The sequence below is a fragment of the Cibotium barometz genome, chromosome 4 (assembly GCF_041138505.1).
Source record: "Cibotium barometz isolate CiBa-2024 chromosome 4, ASM4113850v1, whole genome shotgun sequence".
Classification (NCBI taxonomy): domain Eukaryota; kingdom Viridiplantae; phylum Streptophyta; class Polypodiopsida; order Cyatheales; family Cibotiaceae; genus Cibotium; species Cibotium barometz.
The window spans coordinates 43836686-43862109 of record NC_141049.1 but is presented as its reverse complement, the minus strand read 5'-3'; the positions used below and the strand labels follow the sequence as shown (position 1 = coordinate 43862109).

General features: G+C 42.3%; 2 protein-coding genes across 7 annotated transcripts in view; one reads left to right on the top strand and one right to left on the bottom strand.

Moving 5' to 3' along the window:
- Positions 1 to 5213, bottom strand: part of LOC147639292 (uncharacterized) — a 14810-nt gene extending 9597 nt beyond the window's left edge. For 2 of the 5 annotated variants that reach the window (XM_086789709.1, XM_086789717.1), the window contains exon 1: positions 4672 to 5208. In XM_086789709.1, coding sequence (XP_086645835.1) covers positions 4672 to 5075 — 404 coding nt within the window. In that variant the 5' untranslated portion in view covers positions 5076 to 5208. Of the gene's footprint in view, positions 1 to 4671 lie in introns of all 5 variants that reach the window. The other 3 variants (XM_086789726.1, XM_086789743.1, XM_086789735.1) reach the window with 2 other exon arrangements.
- LOC147639291 (protein PLASTID MOVEMENT IMPAIRED 1-RELATED 1-like) overlaps positions 1 to 5307 on the top strand; it is a 6964-nt gene extending 1657 nt beyond the window's left edge. Inside the window, exons 1-3 of one of the 2 annotated variants that reach the window (XM_086789696.1) lie at positions 1 to 2194; positions 3439 to 4543; positions 4623 to 5307. The exon at positions 1 to 2194 is cut by the window's left edge and continues 1657 nt beyond it. In XM_086789696.1, coding sequence (XP_086645822.1) covers positions 1 to 2194; positions 3439 to 4522 — 3278 coding nt within the window. In that variant the 3' untranslated portion in view covers positions 4523 to 4543; positions 4623 to 5307. Of the gene's footprint in view, positions 2195 to 3438 lie in introns of both variants that reach the window. The other variant, XM_086789688.1, reaches the window with a different exon arrangement.
- Positions 5308 to 25424: the final 20117 nt, after the last annotated feature.

The window sequence follows — 25424 nt, the reverse complement described above, 5'->3', positions numbered from 1 at the left end:
TGTGTATGAAGTGTACTCTTTATGGCAACAAAGGGCCTTCAAATACCCTGAAGTTTATGGCCAAGGCCTTCATTGTATCTGTGATCGCCCCAGATATCAATGAACTAGATTTTGGGAAACACCAACTGGATCTCAGCCGTCTGCTTGCCGATTTTATGAATGATAGAAAAGGTCAACTTGGGAATGGAAGTAGCTGGGAAACTGTATTAGATCTGTCAGGGAAGGCTAAGGGAGGGAAGCTTGTGATCACTTTCAACTATGAGATTCTTGACAAGGATTCAGCCAGCTCTGGTAATTCCAGCTCAAGGTTCCAAGATTCAGCCCCACATCGATCATCTTTTCACACCTCATACAGTCTTCCAAACTCCGCCCATGGGACTCCTCGAACTGTCACTGCAAGAGCACATCTCAACCACTCACTAAATGTTTCAGAGCAGGGTAATGAACGTGATACTCTTTTTGCCATGGAGCACCTCAACTTGGACGTGCTCCCTCCAATAGCAGGAGCTCCTGAAAAAAGAGGTGGACGGACAATGGACGTGCAAGGCTTCCCAGCCTTTCGTTCACAATTTGAGCAATCATCTGCACCTTACCAAGATGCATTCACACTGTTTCCCAACTTTGAACCAAGGTTGAAAACTCTCTCTCAGATTGATAAGGGTTTGGCTCCTCTGACCCCATCACAATCTGTGGAAAAGGTAGATCTTGAAAGCATCTCTAGAAATGTGGATCCAAAAAGTGAGGAAGATGAAGGCTCCTCCGAAGATGAGGCAGAGTTTGTGGTGGTTGAGCAAGGAATGGAGATGGATGAATCTGTTGAAAACCCTCCAAACAATGAAGTAAAGGAGAGAGAAATTGATGATGATGAAATGGAGGATCTGGATGACCTTACTCCACAAGTGGTCGAAGAAGTGGTTGAGGAATGTCTGAAGGAAAGTGTTCATGAGGTTCACGAGGATTGTGAAGGGAAATCAGTGAAGGAAGTGTTTGATGGTGAACTAGATCCAACCAGTGCAGTTAAAGTAATAGAGTCTTCTGTGGCTGAAAGTGAGGTCCATGAGGATGATACTGAGAAAATTGTGACTGTAGATGAAGGTGAGAAGAAAGAGAAAGATGCAATTACATATCGGATGGTTATGCAAACTCTTGATTCACTCCTGCAAGGAACCAGTGCCAAGGAGCAGCCACAGGAGCCAACTTTGGAAGAAAAGGTGGAACTAGAGCCTGTGGCAGGTGATCCTCTCAGTGATGAAGAGGATGCAGCTGACAAGCAAGCCATAAATGCCCTTTTCTTTCCAAGCCATGAGGAAGAATCTAAGATCTCAGGCACAGAGTTGAAAGCTGATGTCTATGACATGCTAAAGGAAGTTGAAGGAGAGAGAGGAGGCAATGAGAATATAGATAGTGAGGTTGACCTTGTCACTGGAGAGTTTCTCAATATGTTGGATTTGGGGAACACCCCTCTGAGTAGGAATTCTGACACTGAACCAGATTCACCACGTGCCCAGTTGTTAAAGCAATTTGAGCAAGAGGCTCTAATGCAAGGCAGCTTTGGATTGGATTTAGGCAGAGTTTTTGTTGACGAAGCTTCCGGCTGTGCAGATGTAGAAGGTGAACCTAGTCTAACTCATGATTCAGCTTCCAAAGAAGTAGATTCCTTTCACACAATAGACGAGCCTGGTAACTGGGACAATGAGGATGACAAGGACCTCACCTCTATCATGGAAGCAGAAAAATCAGAACTTCAGCGGACTACCCAAAACATGAGGAGAAAGACCCGAGCAAAGTTGCTAGAAGATGCAGAAACAGAAGCTCTGATGCAGGAATGGGGCTTAAATGAGAAGGCATTTGCGAGCTCACCTCCCAAGCCCACATTCAGACAGCAGGAGCCCCCACCATTAGGAGACGGGTTAGGTGTTGCTGTCCCCTTGAAAGATGGAGGCTCTTTGAGGTCTATGAATCCCTCACATTTTCAAGCAAATAAAAGCAGTGGAAAATTAGTGATGCAAGTATCCAAGCCAGTGGTGGTACCCATGGAAATGGGTTCAGGAACTGTAGATATTCTTCGCAATATGGCTTCTATAGGAGTAGAGAACATGGCCCTTCAAGCCATGACAGCTATGCCTTTGGAAGATATTACAGGCCGCTCAGTGGAGCAGGTTGCTATTGAGGGAATGACAGCATCAAAATCTGGGTATGGACAAATCATTGGTAATTTTATCTTTTTGATGATGCTTCCTGCTCTATATCCCTTGACGTGGCTGTCTTTCTTTCCTCATCCAACCTTGCTGAAGGTTGGATGTTAAGTGTGGAACTTTATAAGGTTGTGGACTACGAGATATGATATGGTGGGCTGCTCTGTAGCTGAAATCTCTGCTCTTTTGGTGAATTTCCCATGGTTGAGTTACAAAATAAGAAGAGAGTGCCTCTTTTTACAAGTGAGAATCATTTGTTATGCCAAGCTATGCAAAGCCTTTCACCCATTTCCACCCCTAAAAAGACCCCCCTTAGACTTATTCTCAGGGATCCATCACTTGGCCCAACCCTACACTTATCCGAAGTTACATTTTGAGCACTTGCTTGGGCTACTTGCATGAATCTTCGTCATTCGAACTGCCTTGGGTGTGACATCCACTTCCTTAATGCACTACTTAGAAATTATTCGATCATATTGTGCACTATGTGACCATCTTTCCCTCCTATTAATAGGCCTCACATCAGGGCCTTTTGATCCCAAGCCTAGTCCATACTCATGTCCACATGCTTTTGTTAATTTTTAGGAGTAGGATGCATGTGACAATATCCTGGGATAGTGTGAAAGATCGTAAGCTCCTCTTGCCAAGTTTTTCTCAAGTCTTTGCCTCGGAAAAAACCCATGTACAGCTATCCCTTTAGATAGTGCAAGACAAGTTCTCATAGTCAGACCTTTTTTTTCTCATTGACGGCATGAAGCCTGCATTTTGGAAGGAATCAATGAAATCAGTTACGCATCCCATCAGATTAATTAGGGAAAAGGGGAAGACTTGCGTGCATCACTACATTTTCCCTTCTATGTCAACTGTCCAAGTGACCTTCCCATACATTGGTGGTGCAAATGGACTCTCTCTTCACCTTCAGCTGCCTCAGTCTGACATCTACTGATTAATTGAGTCATGATGCTTTTTTTCAAAGAGGCAGCATAACTTCTGTCCCTTATGCTTGGATGTTGTAATGGTGGTCTTTGAGTAGAGTACGTGATTTAAGCATGTCTAATCCTACTTGACTCATAGGTGCAACTCATGTGTGCCATCTGGAAGTCTGTCTTTCTGTTCTTTAACTTGTAAGAGTAGCACCCTTTTAAGTGCGCAAAGATAAGAAAAATAAATGTATTTTCGTATCTCACTTTATTTGATTAGTTTTACAAATGCTAAATATTTTTCTAATTTTCTGGGATGGCAGGCATAGGACATTAGAAGGGCCTTTGGGCAGCAAGAATGAACTAAGCTGGAATGATCGGAAGCCAGGGCATTCATCCCAGAATACCATTGATGATTTTGTCTCCCTGGAGGACCTGGCTCCAATGGCAATGCAACAGATTGAAGCTTTAGCAATGGATGGTTTGAAAATCCAATCAGATATAGTAGAAGATGAGGCTCCTTATGCCTTGAATGCTTTTTCACTGGAAGGTCAGCCTGGTGGAAAGGATCTGTCAGCTGGCAATGCAACCATCAAAGGTGTAACAGGTGTGCATTTGGTGAAAGGAGCAAAAACTTCAGCTGAAACTTCTGGTGGTGGTGGTAAGAATGGCCTGATGGACATGGCTATTAGCTTAGATGAATGGATGCTTCTAGATGCGGGGATATATGATGAATCAGAAACTAAGGAGGACACAATGGCAATAATGGCTGCTCATCACGCAATCCACCAAGACGTTGCCCTTGCTGGTGGTGGTGATGATGAGAAGAGAAGGAAAAGGCAGGGCTCAAGGAATACGGGAGCAGGATTGGGTTGTATGGGAAACACAGTGACCATTGCCATGCTGGTGCAGCTCCGTGATCCCTTGAAGAATAATGAGGCAGTCGGTGTGCCTATGATGGCATTTGTTCAGGCGGAACGCTTGATTAAACCTCCCAAACCAAAGGTGGGAAGGAATGTTTCCATGAAGGGAAATGGTGAGGATGAAGAAGCCGACGGCAACCCAGAGAAGCCTCAATTCAAGGTCACTGGTGTGCACATGGCTGGTGTGAAGGCATCTCAGGAGGAAAAGGAGACAGGCTGGGGAAACCAGAAGCAGCAACAAACAGGTTCCCGGTGGCTTATCGCCAATGGAATGTCGAAGAACACTAGAAGTCATCATCCATTGCTCACCTCCAAGTCTTCACCAACCTCTGGAAATGTTAAGGTACGCAAGGGTGAATCTCTCTGGGGCATATCTGCTCGGATGCATGGCAGTGGGGGCAAATGGAAAGACATGCTCAAGCTAAATCCTCATACCAGGAATCCGGATGCTATGTATGAAAAGCAGACTTTACGAACAAAATAAATGGCAAGAAAAAAGATAAGGGTAAGGAATGATTGTTTGTATTTTAAATAGTAGGAACGATTCCATATTGTAAGATTGGAGATTAATATGAATGCTTCAGATCCAACATTTCCAGGAGTGAAGTTGTCACACTAAATGAACGGGCTTACCTGCTTGGACTCATGAAAAGCAAGTGAATCTCCCCAAGCATCTTGATTGAAGTGCTGTTGACCATTGTTTTGAATAATCGACAGATGATCATATTGTTATGTGGATGAAGAGTAAAAATTAACAAACCAGTGGATGGAGGGACAGGAGAAAAATCCCACCAAAACAGAGCCTCTCTAGGACTTGAGATCAGTGCCCACTCAATAATATATATGACCAAGCGACCTGCAGACACTGACCTGGGCACATCAAGAGTCATGGAGCAGGGTAGGGCGTAATGGGTATCACCGGAGGAGGTCAAACCTGATAGAACAATTTGACCTGCAGACAGACTGCTGAGTCGTAAACGATCTGCAGAGAATTCGATTGTACGACCAAGATCCGCCTTGGTTCGACCCTCGACCATATCGGACTAGACATGAATCTGAATGCCCACCAACCGGTGTACCCAACAGTGATGCCAGTGTAAAATGGAATTTTATGTTAGAAACCAAGGATGAGAGACATTGAGAGTACTTGCCCCATGTAATTTGGTAGAATTTGGTCCATGTGTGTATGCCAAGTTCATGCATTGTGTAAAGCCATGCATATACCATGTAATGCCATCACCAAGGGAATAAAGTCAGCCGTTTTTGTGCCATCTCCTTGCACTACCAATACTCCCATCATGTATATGTGGGCCACTTTGAATTTACAATACTACACAAAAACATGTGAAGCGATGTCCAAACCAAAAATCTTGATAAAATAAATTTCGTCACTAGAAGCTGTTGGAATTCATGCTCCACCCCTCGTCACACTGTCAGTATGCGGGTGATGGGTTGTTTTGTTTTTTGTAAGCCTCGTGTATGACGAGAAATCATTGTGTTGAGCACTTAGGTCTGTCAATCCCCAGTTTAGACATTGGATGTTGGCCGGATGGTTAGAAGACAACTTAAGTAGACTTGCATCATGCCAAGTAGGATGGACGTTAGTGTGGGTCGATTGGCCGCCCTCTTGGGTAGAAGGAGATCTATCCTTGGGTTGTGGGGCTTGTTTGGGCGCATAGATGATCTCAAATGGTTTTGGAAGCTGCATTGTAGGTATGTGTTGTAGTCTAATATGATTCTAGTCAGGTGATATGATCGATTGGTCCATTTATGGGGTGGTCAACATTGGCCTACCTATGATATGACTAACCCTGGATACTGTCGGAATGCACAGCGGAAATGAGACAAACTGTTGTGAGAGAGAAAACACAGAAGAGCAGAGAGAGAGAGAAGCTGTATAAACTCTGCTATATACACTGAAGATCCGATACACAATGATACAACAATGTGGGAGAGGAAGGGCCATTATATATATGGGCTGCTGCAGTTGACCCTATCTAAAACATGCTGACAACCCCAAGACAAGCCCATGACTGGAAAACATCCAATCGACCAGCATACACAAGTCGGCCAGTAAAAGAAAATGGGACCTCCACTTGAGCAGCTAAACAAACAGGCCAACAGGGCAACGCCAGGCCGCTGAGCATAGCCCTTCGCCCACAAGTTTGGCCTTGTGCTTGCCAACCAATCCATCAGACTTATACTTGGTCTTGTAGACCCACTTGACACCAATGACTAATCGTTTTGACGGCCTTGGAACCAACTCCCACTTGTTATTCTTCTCTATGGCTTCAAGTTCCACTTGCATGGCTTTCCTCCAAGTCTCTTAGGAAAGAGCTTCCTTAACGGAAGTGGGTTCTTTGTTCCGAATGATACGAGACATCAAAGCATAGTTCACCTGTACAGCTCCTCTGATTAACTTTTATCACGAACTCTGTGCGATCTTCGAGGTCCTTGAAGTGATGCAAGAGAATCTGTTTCGAAACCATAACTTTGGCTTTATCCATTATGTATGGTTCTTGTTCATCATGGACAATGGAGAGAGGAGGTCATATATAGGGTTTCAACTAACCGACATGGAACACATCATGCATGGTCCAACTGGGAGGTAGCTTTAGCTTCATAGATACTTCAGTTGTGTCCACTATGTCTGGTTCATGTTCATTGTGGACAATGGAGAGAGGAGGTCATATATAGGGCTTCTACCAACTGACATAGAACACATCATGCATGGTCTAGTTGGGAGATAGCTTTAGCTTCATAGAAACCTCATTGATCTCCTTTAGAATGGGAAAAGATCCAAAGCTTCGAAATGATAACTTCGGGCATCGCTTGCCCACTTGTTTCAACGTTTGCTTCATAATCTTGAGATATACCCAATTTCCTTCTGAGAAGATCACATCCCTTTTGTCCTTGTTATCTTGTCGAGTATAGGCCTCCACACTTTAGCCAACTACATCACATCCATCCATCCATTCACATCTATCTGATTCACATCACATCTCATCACATCTTTGAACATCCAAACTACTCTCTGTTATATACAGATTTTGAAACATGTTCTCGTTGACTGTACCTTCATGAACAAGATGAATACTGTGGCTGTTAACACACCTGACTTTGAATTATTTCATGTTAACATGAGAGAAGAAGTATCTAATGATGAATTCCCAGCAAGAAGCCCCAAATACTTAGCTAAGACCAACTTCAACCACAATTGAACCTAAGGAGGAAGCCAAGTTCCAACAACTATCCTGTCAAAGGTCCTCAGACAAGACAAATCCTAATTGTCCCCTAACATGTTCAGTCCTAGCTGCTCTGGCCTCTGATCCTAAGATCCCAATTGATCAAACCCTTCTTCACCTTCTCCCACAGTCTCTAATCTCCTCTGAACTTCTAATTCCACCATGTATTCAATATCCTATGGCTAATTCACCTCTGCTCTAGCTTGATGATCATCCCCAAGGTCCAAGCTCTCCTTCTTGCAAAAACTTGTTGCTTTTCCTCCCCTCTCCTCCAGAGATGCATGCACTCTAAATTAGAAACTTCACCAACTTCCATTCTCAACCAACACTTCCCTTTTGCTCTTCCCCGAGACTGAGGACTCCTCTTCCTGATGTGAAGTGGACTAACACCTATACATGGACATTGGATATACATGGTAATGCAACATCATTATGTACATGGTCAATCATGGGACATCCCTAACACTACCTCACATACATTCTCATATCCCCCAACATCTTTACATCATGAGCATCCTAGTATCCTTCATAGTAGCCATCTTCTCTTAGACTCATATCCCCAATAGACGTTGCCATGTGAACAGGTTTCCATATGGGTGTCATATGCATATGATCATGTATTATCAAAATGGACATCATCAGCCATAGCTCATTTTCATCACTCTCTACAAGCACTCAGTCAACCAACATCAAACACCAGACTATCGGGATTCAAAGGCTCCCTATAGCTACTTCTTCTCATATTCACTTCTACCATGGATTTTTGCTGGGGCTCTAATCCAACATGCAAGCATCACCAAACTCCTCTCACATATTGCCCAACCTGTCACGATTGTGACTAACTCTCTTAATCTCTCCTTAATTACTGAAAGGACACTTGTGAAGGGTCACACCCTTACACACGGGTCACTATCAAAGGACATGTCTATTCATTAAAAGGCACACCTCTAAGTCCAAAGGACATAACCGTTGACTCAAGAGCCACACCCCTTCCCAGGGATGTGTCTCTTCACTTGTACCCTTTCGGCCTCTATTTAAGAAAGGCCCCTGTCTCAATGCAAACAACTCAATCTTTCTATCAGCATTTGTCTTATGTTTGTTAATTAAGTCTTAATCATGTTAATAAAGCTATAAAAGCTTTACAGTGGTATAGGAGCAAACTTTTTTCCACCTTGTGAAGATGCCCAAACCCTAACCCTAACCCTAAAATCAGTCCAAACCCTAACCCTAAAATCAACCCGCCCAAACCCATAAATTGGGTGTAGCAAGTGTTGAATGGAAGAGCAGGAGAGAATCTCCCATTTAATTTTACTCGATTTTGCCAATTTTGCTTGATTTAGCATTTTTTCCCAATTTTCTGAAAAAAAATGGTGGGAAGCAGAGACTCACATCAAGGTTCCATCTTAGTGCTTGTAAGCTGCCTGTACCCTACTGGAGGTCCTGATCGCACTCCGTTTGGATTGAATACCTCTCCAAGCAAGGGGCGCCACCCTTTGTTTTCTACAGCCATGACTTCACGTTTTTTTTAATGTGACGTTTCACACCAAAAAAATAAAAAAAAAGCCTTATAACTTAAGGCTTATACTTAAGCCTTCTACACACGTGGCTTCCACCAGCCACGTGAGCAGCCGGCAGCCAGCACCCCAACGGCCCACCGCCAGCGAAGGGCAACCCGCCAGAGCGGACCAGCGCGCACAAAAAAAAAGGAGAACCCGACGGCTAGCCGCCGATCAGCGCATTTAAAAAAAAAGAAGAGAACACAACAGCCAGCCGACCAACGCCTTTTCAAAAAAAAAAATCCATACACTTACCTTACGGGTTCCTACGAAATGGCGCTTGCCTTGGTCTTCTGCGCGCCAACTTGCTGCCACCTTCCTTCCTCTCAGCAGCCTTCTTCATTTGCTAGGCTCCTGCGGTCTATGATTGTGTTTTCCGTGGCTTGACGGCTACGACCTTGGTGCTTCTTCTCCAGCAAAACTATTTATTATGGCAACCTCCTTCAGGTGTGATTTTTCCATTTTCTTGGGTATACACATTTCACATAACGTGGAGTATTAACATATCAGCAACCCGCCATTTCATTCTTTTGTGGGCTCTTCACTCCTCCGAGGCCAATACCTTTTTTTTACGGGATCACGTGGACACACACTACCCTCTTCTCCGACGGCTTATGGCAGAGGAAACCTATAACTTCAGTCATTTATAGGATACACCCTCTCACTCCATAGTGCCCTCTCCTACCCGTGTTTCTCCACCAGTCCCAGCCCCTGTTCCATTGAGTGTGCCCCTCTTTTTCTAGCCCACTCATTACCGCATACAGATAGCCACATTGACTTCTCACCTCCGAGAATTCGGCATGTGGGTGATCCGTGTTCGTACTTCTGCACAGGATCTGGATCACTATTGTTTTATACTCAGGCATCATCCTTATCTGGGCGCTATCCTCCCCGAGTGTAGCATCATCTTTCATGAATATTGCACCTATTCTGAGGACATTGTAGCAGACTCTCGTGCGAGCCCAGTCCCCCAGAGGACCGCCCTTACTATACTGGATGGTCTATAGCCGCTTCACCAGTATGTAGTCTCTCCTCTCGGGATTTACAGATGCCGCACTCTCTAGCCGATGGTTCTTACTAGAGCCCAGCGGCGTCATCTCAACAGCCTCATCACCCTGAAGCCTCTACATCAACATCTCCTCTCATGGCAGAACCTGTTGACATACCAGCCCCTCCGGAATGGCAATCAGCTTTGTAGCAACTCCAACAGCAGTTCCAACAGCAACTCCAGGAGTCTATGGCATCCTTGGCCTCTCAGATCCAGCAGCTTCACACGGATCGCCACTCCTACATAAGTTTCGTACCAGCAGCAGATGTTTCAGCAAAACAGACCCCCTGACTCTTATGGTGGTCAGCGCAATAAGCGCATCTTAGACCAATGGCTCTACAAACTGCATTTATACTTTGAAACCATGACCATTTTTGACTCCAAAAAGGTGACTTTTGCAGTATTCCTCCTCAAAGACACTGCTTTATTATGGTGGCAACGACAACAGCACTCTGGAAAAACGGTTACAACGTGGAAAAAATTCGAGCGGGTCCTTCGTAAGCAGTTCATACCTGCCAATGTGGATTTCCAAGCCCGTACTCGCTTACGCCATTTGGACCAAACTGGTTCCTTGGCCTCTTATATCTCCCAGTTCACCAACTTGATATTGGAGATTGATTCTTTGTCCCCAACGGGCGGACGAACTTCATGCCTTCGTTGAAGGGCTTAACCCCACACTGCGTGCCGATGTTCAAAAATATAACCCTGTCGATCTTGCCGATGCCATACGATATGCCGAGCGTGTTGCAGACATTAATTCTTAAAATCCGACCTCTTCCAGTCGAGCTAATGACTTTCAGAAAGCCAATGGATCTCGTTTCTACCTCTCAGCCTAATCCCCAATGGAGTAATTCTCAACAACCTTGCCGATCAGAAGGATCGTCCTCTTTTCGGTTCCGACGTTCTAACTCCTCCTCCAACCACGCAGTTCGGATCATGGATGGGACCAAAGACGTGACCAATCTCGCAATCCTCGTCCTTCTACTGTTCCTTCTGGACGACGGGATCAACAAAAGACAGGATTGTGCACAATTTGTAATGGACCTCATCGTTGGTTTGAGTGCCCCAAAAGACCAACCCATCAATAGAATTCTAATGCTGAACCCCCCACTTCTGTGGAGAAACCCCTAGTTACTGACAAAGGAAAGCGTGCAGTTAATCACCATGCTATTGCACATGCTTTAGTAATTACCGCTACTGCTACAGCACAACCTGCCTCTTCACCATTGCCTCAACGGTCTACTCAGGTTTTGGTTCTTCAAGGTTCTATTTCCAGTCACCCTATTCAGGTGCTCATTGATAGTGGGTGTTCTCATAATTTTGTGGGAACCACCTTGACTCAGAGATTAAAGATTCGGACTTCCCCAAGTAATGTTGTTTATGAAGTAGAGCTTGCCGATGGTTCTACATCCTCGTGTAACACCATCGCCAAACACCTCTCCTTTCGAATTCAGCACTATCGTGAGTGGCAAATTGGATTTCCAAGTCATGAATTTGGCACATTATGATATGATCCTTGGTCAAGAATGGTTGTATCAATATGATCCCCTAATTAGTTTCTAGAACCATTCTATACAATTTGCTCAAAATGGTCTGCTTGTGGCTCTCGAAGGAATTAGAGACCAACCTTCTACACCAACCCTTTCAGCTCTTCCAGTGAAACGGTGGGTCCGCAAGAGTGGTTGTTCCTTAGCACTTTTAATGGTCTATTCAGCCAACGACCCTCCCGAGGACATAGATACAAAGGTGATGTATCTCAGGCAACCTTTCTTTGCTCCATACTTGGATCTTTTTCCTCAAGAGCTTCCTGTAGTCCTCCCACCTCGTCGACTAGTCGACCATACTATTGATATTCTTCTTGGCAGTGCTCCACCTACTCGTGCTCCATATCGAGTTTCTTTTACGGAATCTCAGGAGATTCAGCGACAACTTATTGAACTTTTGGAGAAAGGACATATTCAACCAAGTAAAAGCCCTTTGGAGCTCCAGTGCTTTTGGTGAAAAAGAAGGATAAGTCTATGCGTCTTTGCATCGACTATCGTGCCCTTAATAAGTTAACTATCAAGAATAAGTATCCTCTTTCACGCATTGATGAATTGTTTGATCAATTGCTCCATGCAAAGGTCTTCTCCAAAATTGATCTTAAGTCTGGATATCATCAAATTCGCATTCGCAAAGGTGATGAATATAAGACAGCTTTTCGCACAAAATATGGTCATTACGAGTACCTGGTCATGCCATTCGGGTTAACCAATGCCCCTGCATCTTAAGATCGTTTTCCAGGTGCTTCGAGACAATGCTCTTTATATTAATCCAAGCAAAAGTGAATTCTTCAAGACATCCTTGGAATACCTTGGACATGTTATTTCAGCAGATGGAATTTTCGTGGATCCAAAGAAAATATAGGTTATTGTCAATTGGCCAACTCCCACAAACATCCATGATGTTCGTTCTTTTTTGGGACTTGCCAACTTCTATCATACAAAGGTTCATCGATTTTTCGAAATAGCTGCTCCTCTCACTGAACTTTTAAAGTCCGCTCCTGCATTCCAATGGACTGAAGCTGCAATAGAAGCTTTTGAAAATTTAAAGACAGCTTTGACAACAACTCCTGTCATGGCTATTCCAGACCCTACTCTCCCCTTTGATGTTTACACGGATGCTTCTGATATTGCCACTGGTGCCGTCTTAATGCAACAAGGATGTGCTATTGCGTTTGACAGTCATAAGCACTTTGCAATTCAAGGAAGATACCCGATATATGACAAGGAGTTTTTAGCTATTGTTCATGCCTATCGTGCATGGAAACATTATCTCCTTGGTGCGGATTCAGTGGTGAAAACAGATCATCATTCTTTGAAATATATATTCACGCAGCTAGTTATGAATGCTAGGCAAGCACATTGGGTCGAATTCTTAGCCAATTTTCATATGACAATTGAGTATGTTCTTGGTCTTACCAATGTGGTTGCGGATGCCCTCAGTCGTATGCTGTCAGCTTCGGTCTTGGCTATTTCTACAGTTGAAATGGATGTACCTCAAAGTTTCAAGGACCGTTATTCAACAGATCGTGATTTTGGAAATGTATTTCAAATTCTCAATTTCAGAATGCAACTCCTTCCGATTTAAAGATTTATGGAACATATACAATAGTGGATGGTTTATTATATTATTAGGACCGTAGTTGTGTACCTCATGATACTCATGTTCGAAGAGTATTGGCAGAGGATGCCTAGCATGCTTAGGAGAAGACATACTAGCACATTGTCGGTGTCTGGTTAAGACCCAGCACTTACGTGGTTCCGGACCACCTAGTCGGCTCTTGAAGAGCAATGAGACTAATGCAATTGTGCCCAATCATGCGACAAGACAATGTCAAAGAACATCACGAGGTCACTTATGCCGCACACCCAGGCATCAACAAGACTTATCGTCTTTTGACAGCTACATGCTATTGGCCTCAAATGAAGCAAGATGTTATTAAGTTTGTTACAGCATGTCTCTCGTGCCAACGTATGAAAGCTAGTAGACAAGTTCCAGCTAGTCTTCTTAAACCACTTCCAATTCCCAATGAACGCTGGGAAAGTATTAGTTTGGATTTTATCACTTCATTGCCACGTTCTTCTAAAGGCAATACACAGATTCTTGTGGTGGTTGATAGATTTTCTAAAATGGCACATTTCATCCCATGCAAGAAAGCAATGCAAGAAAGCAGTCCAAGCTTTAGATATTGCAGTACTGTTTATACAATATATCTTCAAACTTCATGGATTGCCAAAATCTATAGTTTCGGATCGATATCCAAAGTTTACAGGACATTTTTGGACTTCGATATTCAAGTCTCTTGGTACAAATTTACTCTTTAGCTCTGCTTATCATCCTCAGACAAATGGACAAACGGAACGAGTTAATCATATTCTGGAAGAAATGCTGCGACATTATGTTCAGTCTCGATTAGCTTCATGGGAATAAATTCTACCATTGGTAGAATTTGCTTATAATAATTCTTATCATTTAGCTATTGGAATAACACCTTTTCAAGCAGCTTATGGCCATACTCCCCTTATTCCTGCCAACTTTGTTCTTCAACATAAAGTGGCTTTAGCAGACCACCTCATTCAGGAAATGCAAGATATTCTATTACAGATTAAGGATAAGATGATCAGCGTCCAAGAGCAATACTAACGCACAGCTAATAAGCGTCGTCGTCACATCGAATTTCAAGAAGGAGACTTGGTATTATTATATATTGCCCCTCATCATACAAGACAGTGAAATCAGTTTTCCCAAAGCTTCACCAAAGATATTATGGACCCTTTTGTAGTATTAAGAAGAACTCATCTCTCAGTTATAAGTTGGAGATACCACCTTCTTGGGGTAGAATTCATCCAACTTTCCACATTTCTTGGCTCAGGAAGTTTGTGGACGGTGATTCTCCAGTTTTAGATCATTTGGATTATGTTCCAGAAATCGAAGATGAACAAATACTCTTAATTCCAGAGATAATTCTTGATGTCAGACAGAAAGAAACATGACATAAACTCACTACAGAATTTTTGGTTAAATGGAGAGATCTTGATGATTCCGACTCTACTTGGCAAAGTGATGAAGACTTACAGGAATATCCAGAACTTCTTCGGGAATTCTGTCAAAGACAACCATCTCTTCTTAGCCGGAGTCTTATTTTAAGTGGGAGGGAATGTCACGATTGTGACTAACTCTCTTAATCTCTCCTCAATTACTCCTTAATCCCTTATTAACTGAAAGGACACTTGTGAAGGGTCACACCCTTACACATGGGTCACTATCAAAGGACATGTCTATTCATTAAAAGGCACACCCCTAAGTCCAAAAAGGACATAACTGTTGACTCAAGAGCCACACCCCTTCCCAGGGATGTGTCTCTTCACTTGTACCCTTTTGGCTTCTATTTAAGAAAGGCCCCTGTCTCAATGCAAACAACTCAATCTTTCTATCAGCATTTGTCTTATGTTTGTTAATTAAGTCTTAATCATGTTAATAAAGCTATAAAAGCTTTACACAACCCCCCACATGAAACACTTTTAAGTGTTTCACATCATTCTTGTATTCTAATTGTACACCTCTCCAAAAAACATTTTGATACAACTCCTTTAGCAACAAAGTCACCATCCAGCATCTCATTCAACTTCGACCTGGATCAAATGGGTATATCATCTCTCTCCATAGCCTTCTAACTAAACCTTCTCTACCTCCTGGATCAAATACCTGCAAACAACATCAATGTTGTGCTTCTATTAAAGGGCACAGTCCAACCAGACCTCCTGTCTAGTTCTTCCATCCATTAACATCATGGTCCCTCTATATGACTCATAACCTTTTCCAAGCCCGTGTGCCTCCATCTGGCATTCATCCCACTTCCCAAAAGCATATGTATCAACAAGAAAAACATTCTCCTCTTCCTCAAACACATCCTTGCCATCACAAGGCTACTTATCCAGACCACCATTGAAAACATTCACATAAACAAGATGACTATCTTTCAGCATTAAAGCATGAGTTTTTCCACATCACTCTTTTCCCTATAAAGCAGTAGCCGCATAAACATCATCATTCTGCTCACCCTTCATAGCATCCACTCCTTGGGTTTTCTTTAAATACTTTGTATCACATAGGTCATAACCAAACATATCATAGCCATCTAGCTGGATACTCATATAACTCACATCCAAGGGTTCAACATCATCATTAGGTAACATCCCCATCATCATCAGATATCTGTCCATTCAGACCATCTCTAGGAACCTTGTGCATAGGCATATTACCAAAAACATATACATGAACTCTCAAACCATTCCTCCAAAACAAAATCTGCATGAACATTATTATGTCCACTCTTTACAGCATCCAAATCATCATCCAAGTCTTGGGTCTTTTTCAAACTCTCTGCATCATGCATGCCACAACTCTCTCCCATCACATCATCACATTCATCTGGCTGGACACCCTCATGATCCATCTCCAAAGACTTAGCATCATCTAGGAACATTCTCATTACCCTCATCCAAGAAGGTCACATCAATGTCATCAAGAAAAAGATCAACAAGGAAGGGAAGAACATCATCGAGCTCAACTTGAACACATCCATCATCTAAGTCTTGAAACTACTTCACACAATCAACATCTTGTAAACAACAACCCCCTTATTTTGCTCAGCACAACCATCTAGCTGGATGTCCACACCACCTACATCCAATAATTCAACATCACTTATAGCACCATACTTATCAACCACACCAAAATAGGTGGCATCACTTATAGCACCATACTTATCAACCACACCAAAATAGGTGGCATCAATATCATTTATAGAGGCACCAATAAGGCATGGAGAAACATCATCTAACTCAGCTTGACCACCACTAACATTATCCACAAGAAACATAATCTAACTCAGCCTGACCACCACTAACATCATCCACAAGATTCCTTCACATCGCTAATATACATTTGGATGCCTACTCCACAATGTCACCATCCGCCAAGCTATTCTCAAAACTTGTGTCAGCTTTCTTAGCATGCATCTTAGTATTCAGTTCCACAACTCCATGAATATCAGGACATGGGCCTTTACTACTGACTCCAACAAGCTTTGATCCAAGTCTACTTCTTCATCTGATCCATCAGAAGGCACTATAACACAAGCAACAAAGCTTATCTTCTCACTGGTTAGACTAGTAGCCTCATTTGAAGATCCAGCAAGATCAGCATCATAGCCTACTCTCATATAGGCCAAAACATTAGCTTCACTTCCTCTCCAGGGGCTGCTTCTAGCATATTCACATTACCAAACTGATCCTGAGGTTGCACCTGTCTTGGCATTGGATTCCCACTGACTCCATTCCAATAATCAACATCTTTAATTGACCTCTTGACTCTGAATAACATGGTAGATTCCACTTGATTCTCTCCTTGGCTAAAAACATTGCAGCGCTACATGACCCCTTATTCCATGATTAAAGTATGGAACCTCATCTATCATATTCCTTGGCTGCCTCAGGGGTTACCAGTAACTGAGCAGAAGCCTCCGAGCGGGCAACCGACGAAAAAAAGGTGGTCATTTCACCCCATCCACTTAATTTCAAGGAGTTAAGCACTTTCATATTATTCTAGGAAATACAATTGTGTGCTTTTAAATTTGCAAGGAATTACTCTTCATGGGATCAGCATTACAATATAAAACTACACAAGTGATCCATTTGCTATTGAGACAGGACAACAAAATGCATGAGGTAGTAGGCTACAAAGTAAGCCAACAAAATCATCACGACAATAGGATGTAGAGAAAATCAACAAAATGCATGCGAGAATAGGCAAGGGGCTATTGAGGTTAAGAACTAGAGACAAGCATAGGAACAAAATGTAGTTTTGGTCCATAGTCTATTAGGTGAGTTGTTGAGTTCGAGGCATTGCTGCCCAAAATGTGCATGGCCCCTTGAACATCGAGGCAGGCGTGAGAGTGCCTCATACATCTCTTGTTTTGTGAAGGTAGCTTGATGAACACATTTATGCCTCTCCATATCTAGCCCCAACACATTGCAATACACATAATAGATATGCTTGCAAGGCATGTAATGATCCAAGCGACCAGCTCTTCTCAAGAAATCATCACGTGTAGGCTGGAGACATTGAGATCGTGACCGTGTAATGCATCCCCATTCTTTGTGACCCACTTGTGGTCACAGAGAACTTGACATGCTCGTTGGCCACACCACCATGTTCACATTCACAATGTCACAAGCCATTGTGTCAGCTGAATGTATCCTATCTTGCATTTCCTTGGTTATTTTTTTTTCTGTAAATGATTTTTTCCCCATCCCTAATAGTGGGCCTCCCATGTGCAGCTACCAAGTTACCAAGGGCACTTCTTCTACGTAGCTAAGGCTCACCCATTCCAGCCACTTCTTCAAAGATAAACCCCCCATCCGTAAAGGAGTTGTATCTCAAAAGCCTCCAAATTAGTGCCTCTCTCACCACCCACCTTGCAGGAGCCTTGTTGAATTGAAGATTCTCGGCTACTTTAGTAGGATTCCAACAATGGTCCACATCACGTCCACAAAACCACAACATCTGAGGATGTTCGAGGTCAACTAATTTTATTCTTCCAAAAATAGAGGGTGTAGGTACCCCTTTCGACCCAAATCTTCCCTTGTCATCAATCTACCCATTGCACTTGGACCCTAACTCCCTAATGTAGCCCTAGCATTGCACTTGGCTCCCGGGGTTGGTCCGTCTAATGGGCCACTTGGTCCTATGAATATCTACCTCTGGCTGCAACATTAGATTTGCATTGTAGCCCACATGCCCCCCGTGCAAACACGAGCTTGGACTTTTTTTCTTGATTGGCATGCTCACCCGTTGAAATTCTGGCCTATGACAATCATCATTGTGGAGGACTGGAGTAGACAAAGACTTCGGCCTCTTCCTCAGAACTGTCTTGGTATTCCCATGGTCTTCTGCCCTGGCTCCTATAACTCCAATCTCCTCTACAGCTTCGTTGGTAAGGTCAATAAAACTCCCTTGATTGATCTTTTGTTTTGTCAAAATTGTGTTCCTTCGCATTAGCTTTTGCACATCAGGCCCAGTGCCAATGTGCTTACCCTTCAGGAAGGAGGAATGTCTAGCACTTTGCAAGATAGCTACCATCATGTCTCCTGAACAAACATCATATAAGGATATGTAGTTTACACCATTGTTTGTGGCCAACTAGATCCCATGGATAGACTCAGCAAGGTTGATCCTAGGAACAAGGTATCGATAATCATTTTCCATGGCCTAGAATGACAAGGGAGCCAAGGAATACCACCAGTAAATTTTAATAACAATTATCAAAAGCAAAATTGGATAAAGGTTTTACATATACTCACCTTAAGGATATGCTCTCCCTAATGGTACACCCTAGCATGCCACCACACAATCCAATTTTGCAGCATGTGGACTTTGTCCTCAATTGCATGACCATGATTGAGCCATTTAATTAGTGACCCTAGATCCTTTTTTGTAGACTCCCTTGTGGGAGAATTCTTCCATAGTTTAGCCCTCATCTTGAACTCTTCCTTATACTAAGGGGGCATGCATTTTCTTACATGTTTATGGAAGTTATCCTCCCAAAATGACGCAAACAAGTGCACTCTTTTCCATGCATGACATTATGGGGTCCTCCATTGAAAACTATGTGAACAACATTCCAATTTGGCACTGCTTCATCTCCCATGAAGCCATGAAGCTCTGCTATAGTGAATCCTTCCTTCCCTATCACTCTATTGAGAAGAGTCCAAAACAATACCTGTGCCTTTGAGCCTTCTTTCTTAAACTCACCGATGGCTATTGTTTGCAGTTCTGTTGAAGAAAAGAGTTGTACACATGATAGGTCATTGTGTGCCATTCATGTATTCTCTTAACATGATCAAAGAACACCCAACATTTTCCCAACTCTCCACCAAGATGCATGTTGTTCATTAGGTCAACTCCAGAACTTGGCCTCCTTGTAGACATCTTGAACACATGGCATCTTTCAAATCCTGACATTGCAAGTTACCCTAAGAATATTATACTTTGAAAGAAGTCGTACTTGCCTAGAGAGTTTCAATTGTAGAATAGTTTCCAACCCTTTACTTGCACATCAAAAGATTCACCTCTGGTTTCTTTTTTCCACTGAGATACCATATGGAAGACAAATGTATAATTTGCAAGGATATGTAACCATGCAAGTAGGTTCCATCTTACAATAAAAACATTGCAATGTCCTTGTTGAAACATTGCCTATCTCAGGTACCTTTAGCAACCTACCTTTCCAATGACTGTTGTTTTTTAGTCCAGTCCTGATATAACATTGGCATAACCCATTGTGGCAAATGAAATCCCCTCCACACTTCCTTAGTCTTACCACACTTCCTTAGTCTTACCACCCCATTAAAGTTTGTGATATTGCTTGTTACATCCTCGCTCCAAATATGACCATCATACTTCATTTCCAATCTGTTTGTTCTATGACCATCCTTAGCATGGGGAAATTCCAAAATAGCATTGCCATCATACCTACTTGGAAGTTCAATAGCATGTTCTATTGTGGAGACCTTCTAGTATGCAATGCACAGAGTGGTGACTTCAGACAACCTCTTGATAATGTCCAGCACACTATAATAACCAGATGAATTTTCTTTATTCATATCGTTGTTCTAGGAGCCATCCTTAAGGCTTATTTGAGGTGTGGGTCTTTGAAGCATTTCATAAGATACAATGAACCTATTACTAAATAGAATATCCAAAATGTATTCCTTCTCACCTACTCTCACTGAAAAGGGCAACTCGAACATAACATCTTCTCGTCTTCCACTCATGCTTTGGTGAATCTTCATGTTAGACTTTTTGACCATAAAATAAGAACTTATCTCACGATAGTCAACAATACGCACACCACTTTGAGTTATTTTTTTCAAAATGTGCAGCCCATCCTCATCTTGCATAGTTGCTACTGTGGAATCCTCCATTTCAATGGATTTTGTGTGTACGAGGAGACTCAAGAGAACTCTATCTAAGAACCTACTGACAATCAAAGGAAGGCTAATGTCTTGTGTGCATACTAGTATAGACCACCCAATAAAGTCCTCCCTTACAAACACACAACTCCAGAGTAATTAGTCATAAATAAGACACATGCACAATTTAATTCCATCTACCTCAATATCAATTCATTACTCAATCACAAATGAAATTTAATATATTTTGATAAGTAAGATTTCACGAGATTTGACACATTTCGTGAAAAGGAGGCGATAGGAGATCTCCCTTATAGAGAAGTGTGAAGGAGGTGGATTCTTTTATGAATTTCACCTCCTGGCACTCCTTGTATTAAGTTCAAGGCACACGGTTCTAGGAATGCAAAATTAGTCGGCAAGGTTAGTGTGTAACCAGCCTTAGTCTTTTCATATCCCAATCCCTGCACTCTCCTCCATTGCTCCTAGGCTCTTGGTGGACTTCAACCCCTCTCCAAGTATGTGCTCTCTCTCCCACTCTATTAGTGTCTCTCTCTCTCTCTCTCTCTCATTGGTCGTATATGCCCTCGTGTTGCATTCTACCGATGTTAATACCCCTCTCTCTCTCCCTCTCTCTCCACCCAATCTCCCTCTATCTCTCCACCCATCCCCCAAGAGTGCGCCTTTCTTTGTTGTATGCTATTGTGACTTGCCACATGCTTTGAATATGCTGCCAGCCATGGTCATATCTTCTATTAAGGAGTTAAGCCTTAATATGTACAGCTTATCTAAGCCTTAATATAAGGCTTATTAAAGCCTTAACCAAAATCTTGACAGCCCGACTTGCGCAGCAGCACCTTGGCAAACGGAGCAGGAAAGAAAGACCACAGTAGGCCAGCAGGATGAAGCAAATAGAGAAAGGGAGCACCAACGCAGAGCTATTAGAGAAACTTGCACATAGCAGGCTAAGTATGGCTTTGTATGTAGAAGGGGACAAAGTCACGTAGTTTTGAAGTATAATAGCAAGCATTAAGAAAGCTGCTAAGGCCAACAAGCCAAGGTAAAGAAAAGAGAACAAATACATTTGCCAAAGAGGAGGGGTGGCTATTCTATGTTTTCATGGGTGCCAAAGAGGAGGGGTGGCTTGCGCTTGCTGTGGGAGCTTTCTATCTTTGAATGTGTTTTTTTTTTTTTTTTTTGTAGAAGTCATGCCACCCAAGAAAAGGCAAGCAATCAAAGATCTAAGAAACACTGGGAGAAAGAAAAAATAGCCTCAAGATAAAGAGCAAGCCACACCAATTGTAATGGAGGGCGAACAAGAGAAAGACATGTTAGGAGATGATGGCTTGGAAGGTGTAGACAATCTCCACTCAGATGCTAAAAACCCATCTTCAAAACAAGCAAGAAAGACAAGAAGAAGCAAGAAATGGATGTTGATGACATTCTACCCGAGTGCATTGACAGGCACAATTTTAGTGTTCTTTGTCCTGGAATTTCACTTTGAAGATTAACAAACTAAGCCTATCGTTAGACAAATATGTAGTGATCTTACTGTCTTGTAGAGAGCTTTTGAGACTGAGGGCTACGTCACTACAAAGGGGAATTTTATCTTGTAGGTTGTTTTGCCCGATGGAACCTCAAAAGAGCTTGATGAAGAAAGAAAAGCTAAGTGGGACAGAAATTGACACATTGTCAATACTGAGTTTGAAGATGAGATAAAGGATGATCCACGATGGGGGTTCTTGAGCAATAAGATGTTTTGGGTGTGGGAGGGAAACCATAGGACGGCCTCATGGCTAGAGAGGATTGATGAGTTGTTTTTCATCAACAACAAGTCAAGACACATTAGAGTCGTGGCAAAGATCATAAAGCCTAGGCCAAAAGATAAAGCAAGGTTGATCACTACTCTATAAAGATTTAACATGTAAGTATATTCTTGCCTTTTTTCCTCATGTTTGGTGGTTGTGATGTCGGTTTAAATTAACTTTACCACCCATTTGTTTTCCACACAATATAAATGAGCATGCAATCATTGTCACTAATCTCAAGGATTACCTCTCCCATATAAGTACATTGGTCAATTGTGATGCTTCCACATTTGCTGAGGACTTTACTGAAGAGGAGAAAGTGAACATTGAAGTCATGAGAAATAGGGAGTCGCTTTCAGGCGAGAGTGTGGTATCCACTCACTCAAGCAATTCTTGGTCGCATGGTTTTTTCGGCAAGCAAAAATTGTTTACAATATAATCTCATAGTTAGTGAGATGTGGTTTTCGACAAAATCTGACTCTTGAATTGTAGACAAAATGGAAGGTAGACTTTGATGATGCATGCAAAAAGTTACCACCAAGCCTAGATAAGCTGAGATTAAAGTGAAAGTCAGTGCAATAAAGAAGAGTGTTACAAGTACTTATCGTCGAAAAGTGCATAGGGTGAGTTTTGAAGTTCTTTTCCTTTTTTGGATGCATTAAGTTTGTAGGAAATGTTTGTGCTTATGTGTTTTTGAAATGATTGTAGTTGTGTGGTAAATCCTTTGCTAGGAAAACAATGGTTTCACATACTGTGGTCTTTGCCCTTTGAGGACCCTTCCGCCAAGTTGTCAATTGATAAATTGTACCAGCTTTCCATTGCAGCATGTGGTAAGCCAAAACAATTGGCAATTTTATCCTTGCTTGGTGTAGATGCTAATCTAAAGAGCACTTATGAGATGGCTTCAAGTGACCATGCTTTCATACCATGGCTTGCAAAATAAGTTTTTATGGATTAGATACTTGGTGATGCTACTAGGTTGATGGAGTAGGTAATGAAGACAACTATTGGTGGTGATGCACTTTTTGAGCCACCCGACCATCCCACATTGGCTAAGTATTATGAGGATATGATAGTTAGACACAGGAAATATGTGTATGAGCCATTCGAGGGATCTCTCTCAATTGGGTGACCCCACCGTCGAAGCAAGTGGATTGATTAATGCGAGTCATCGGCTAGTTTATAGGTAATTAACTCTTTGGTCTTGAGACAACTTGCTTGTTGTGTTTGTCATTAGAGTTTGGAGAAATGTGCATAGGCTTGTTTGCTTGCCAGGTATTTACATCATCTAGCCAACACAAAGAAGATTGGGTCCATTCCACAAATATGCAAAGCATGGAAAATTCTTAAAGATCAAGAGTTCATTAATTTTTCATGAGGGAAAGATGGCAAAAGGCACCATAGTACTTTCAGAGTGGGAGAGACAGAAATGTCCATGGTGGACTGAGATGCGTAAAGGTATGTGCTTGGAGGAGGAGAAGGAAGTGTATGCTAGTCACCAAAAAGGGGGAGTGCAAGTCTAGCTCGGGTTCTTCTAGAAACCTTAATAAGGAGCAAAGAAAGAATTTGGAGCAAGAACAGAAGAAGCTAGCTGATAAGCATGTAGCGATCGTTGGAAAGCTTGATCCCCTAGCGTAGGTAGGCCAAAGAATCAGCAAATCAATGATGGGTATGTTGTGCCCATGTCACATCTCTACTATTTTTATTCGTGGAATTTTTTGTTCACATGTGGGCTGATTTTGACGTGTGTGATTAGATGATTTTGTCACTACATTGGAGACCTCCAAGACACAGACAATCACCTTTGTTTGGGCTCCCTTGGCATCCATGAGAGCCAGTGCAAGAAGGGACCACCATTATGAGATCATGTGCATCTTTGGGTGTATGATTACATTGATTTGGGAAGAGAGATAATGTGAAGCAAGCTTGGGGAGGGATTCAAGGAGTTGCGGGAGTACTTCTCTAACCTCAAGCAAGCAAGTAGATGACACAACAATGGGAAGGTTGTAGGATGGATTGTTGACTTTTGTGTGGTAGACCTTCCTACAGGGGTGCTTCTGTTGGATGGTTCTAGTATCTCCTCTTGGAATCTCATTCATGATTGATGATCATGTCACCAGCTCATTGTCCATCGCCTTTGCCATCACACAATCAAAATCACCATATCTTCAAGGAACCTAAGAAGACACTCCTTGAATTGGTTTACTTGGTTGCTATCTATAAACAAAATTACGTCTCATAAATTTTGCAAGATGACCCGTGATGAATAGTCAAAGAAGCTCACTGCACTACATCTTGAGTGTAAGTGTTTTCCTTTTTTTCTTCTTTCCTTCAGCATTGTGGCCAACTTCCACATCCTCAAATATTTTCACTGTAATAGTGTGGCTACTAAATGATTCCTTCTTCTTTTTTTGGGACCAACAGTTTGGCTGCTCACTATGTATCAGTTTTAATCTAGTAATACTCCCTTTACTACAAGAATCTTCCAAAGCCACCAGGGGATTGGAAGCAATAGCAAATAAGAGAGGGGCAAGGGGAATCCTTGCCTCACAGATCTATTTACTTCAAGCCCCACAATCACTCTCCCATTTAACAGGACATTAGAATGCCCTCCTCAGGTCATAGTGTAAATATATGTAGCCCATTTAGTTTCAAAGCAAAGTTTCTCCATTACTCTTGCCACAAAAGTCTAATGAACCCTATTATAAGCCTTTTCCAAGTCCAATTGCAACGTGATACATTTCTATTGAGTTTTGAGGGGCCACATCTTGCCCCAACATGGTTACAAAAATATTATCATATATTGATCTTCCCTTAATAAACCCATGATGTTTCTTAGAGATAACTTCTTTCAAAATGGGAGTGATTCTAAGAGCAATCACCTTGGCCAAGATCTTATAGATGACAGTCAACAGGGTGATAGGCATCCAATGACCAAACTTACTTGTGTGCAGGCAGTTTGCTTAGGGATTAACTTCACTAAGCCTTCTTTGAAATCCTTATCCAGACTCCCAAAGTTGAAGGCCTTTTTACACACTTCCCAAACTATATCTTTCAGGGATGGCCAAAAGGCAATGAAGAATTCTATAGACATGCCATCCCATCTTGGAGCCTCAGGGGGGGTCACTCATATATATGTAAGCGTAGCACGTGGGTTCAACAAAAGGGATTTTTAAAATCCCTTTTTTACACATTTTTTACATACAAAGGGGTAC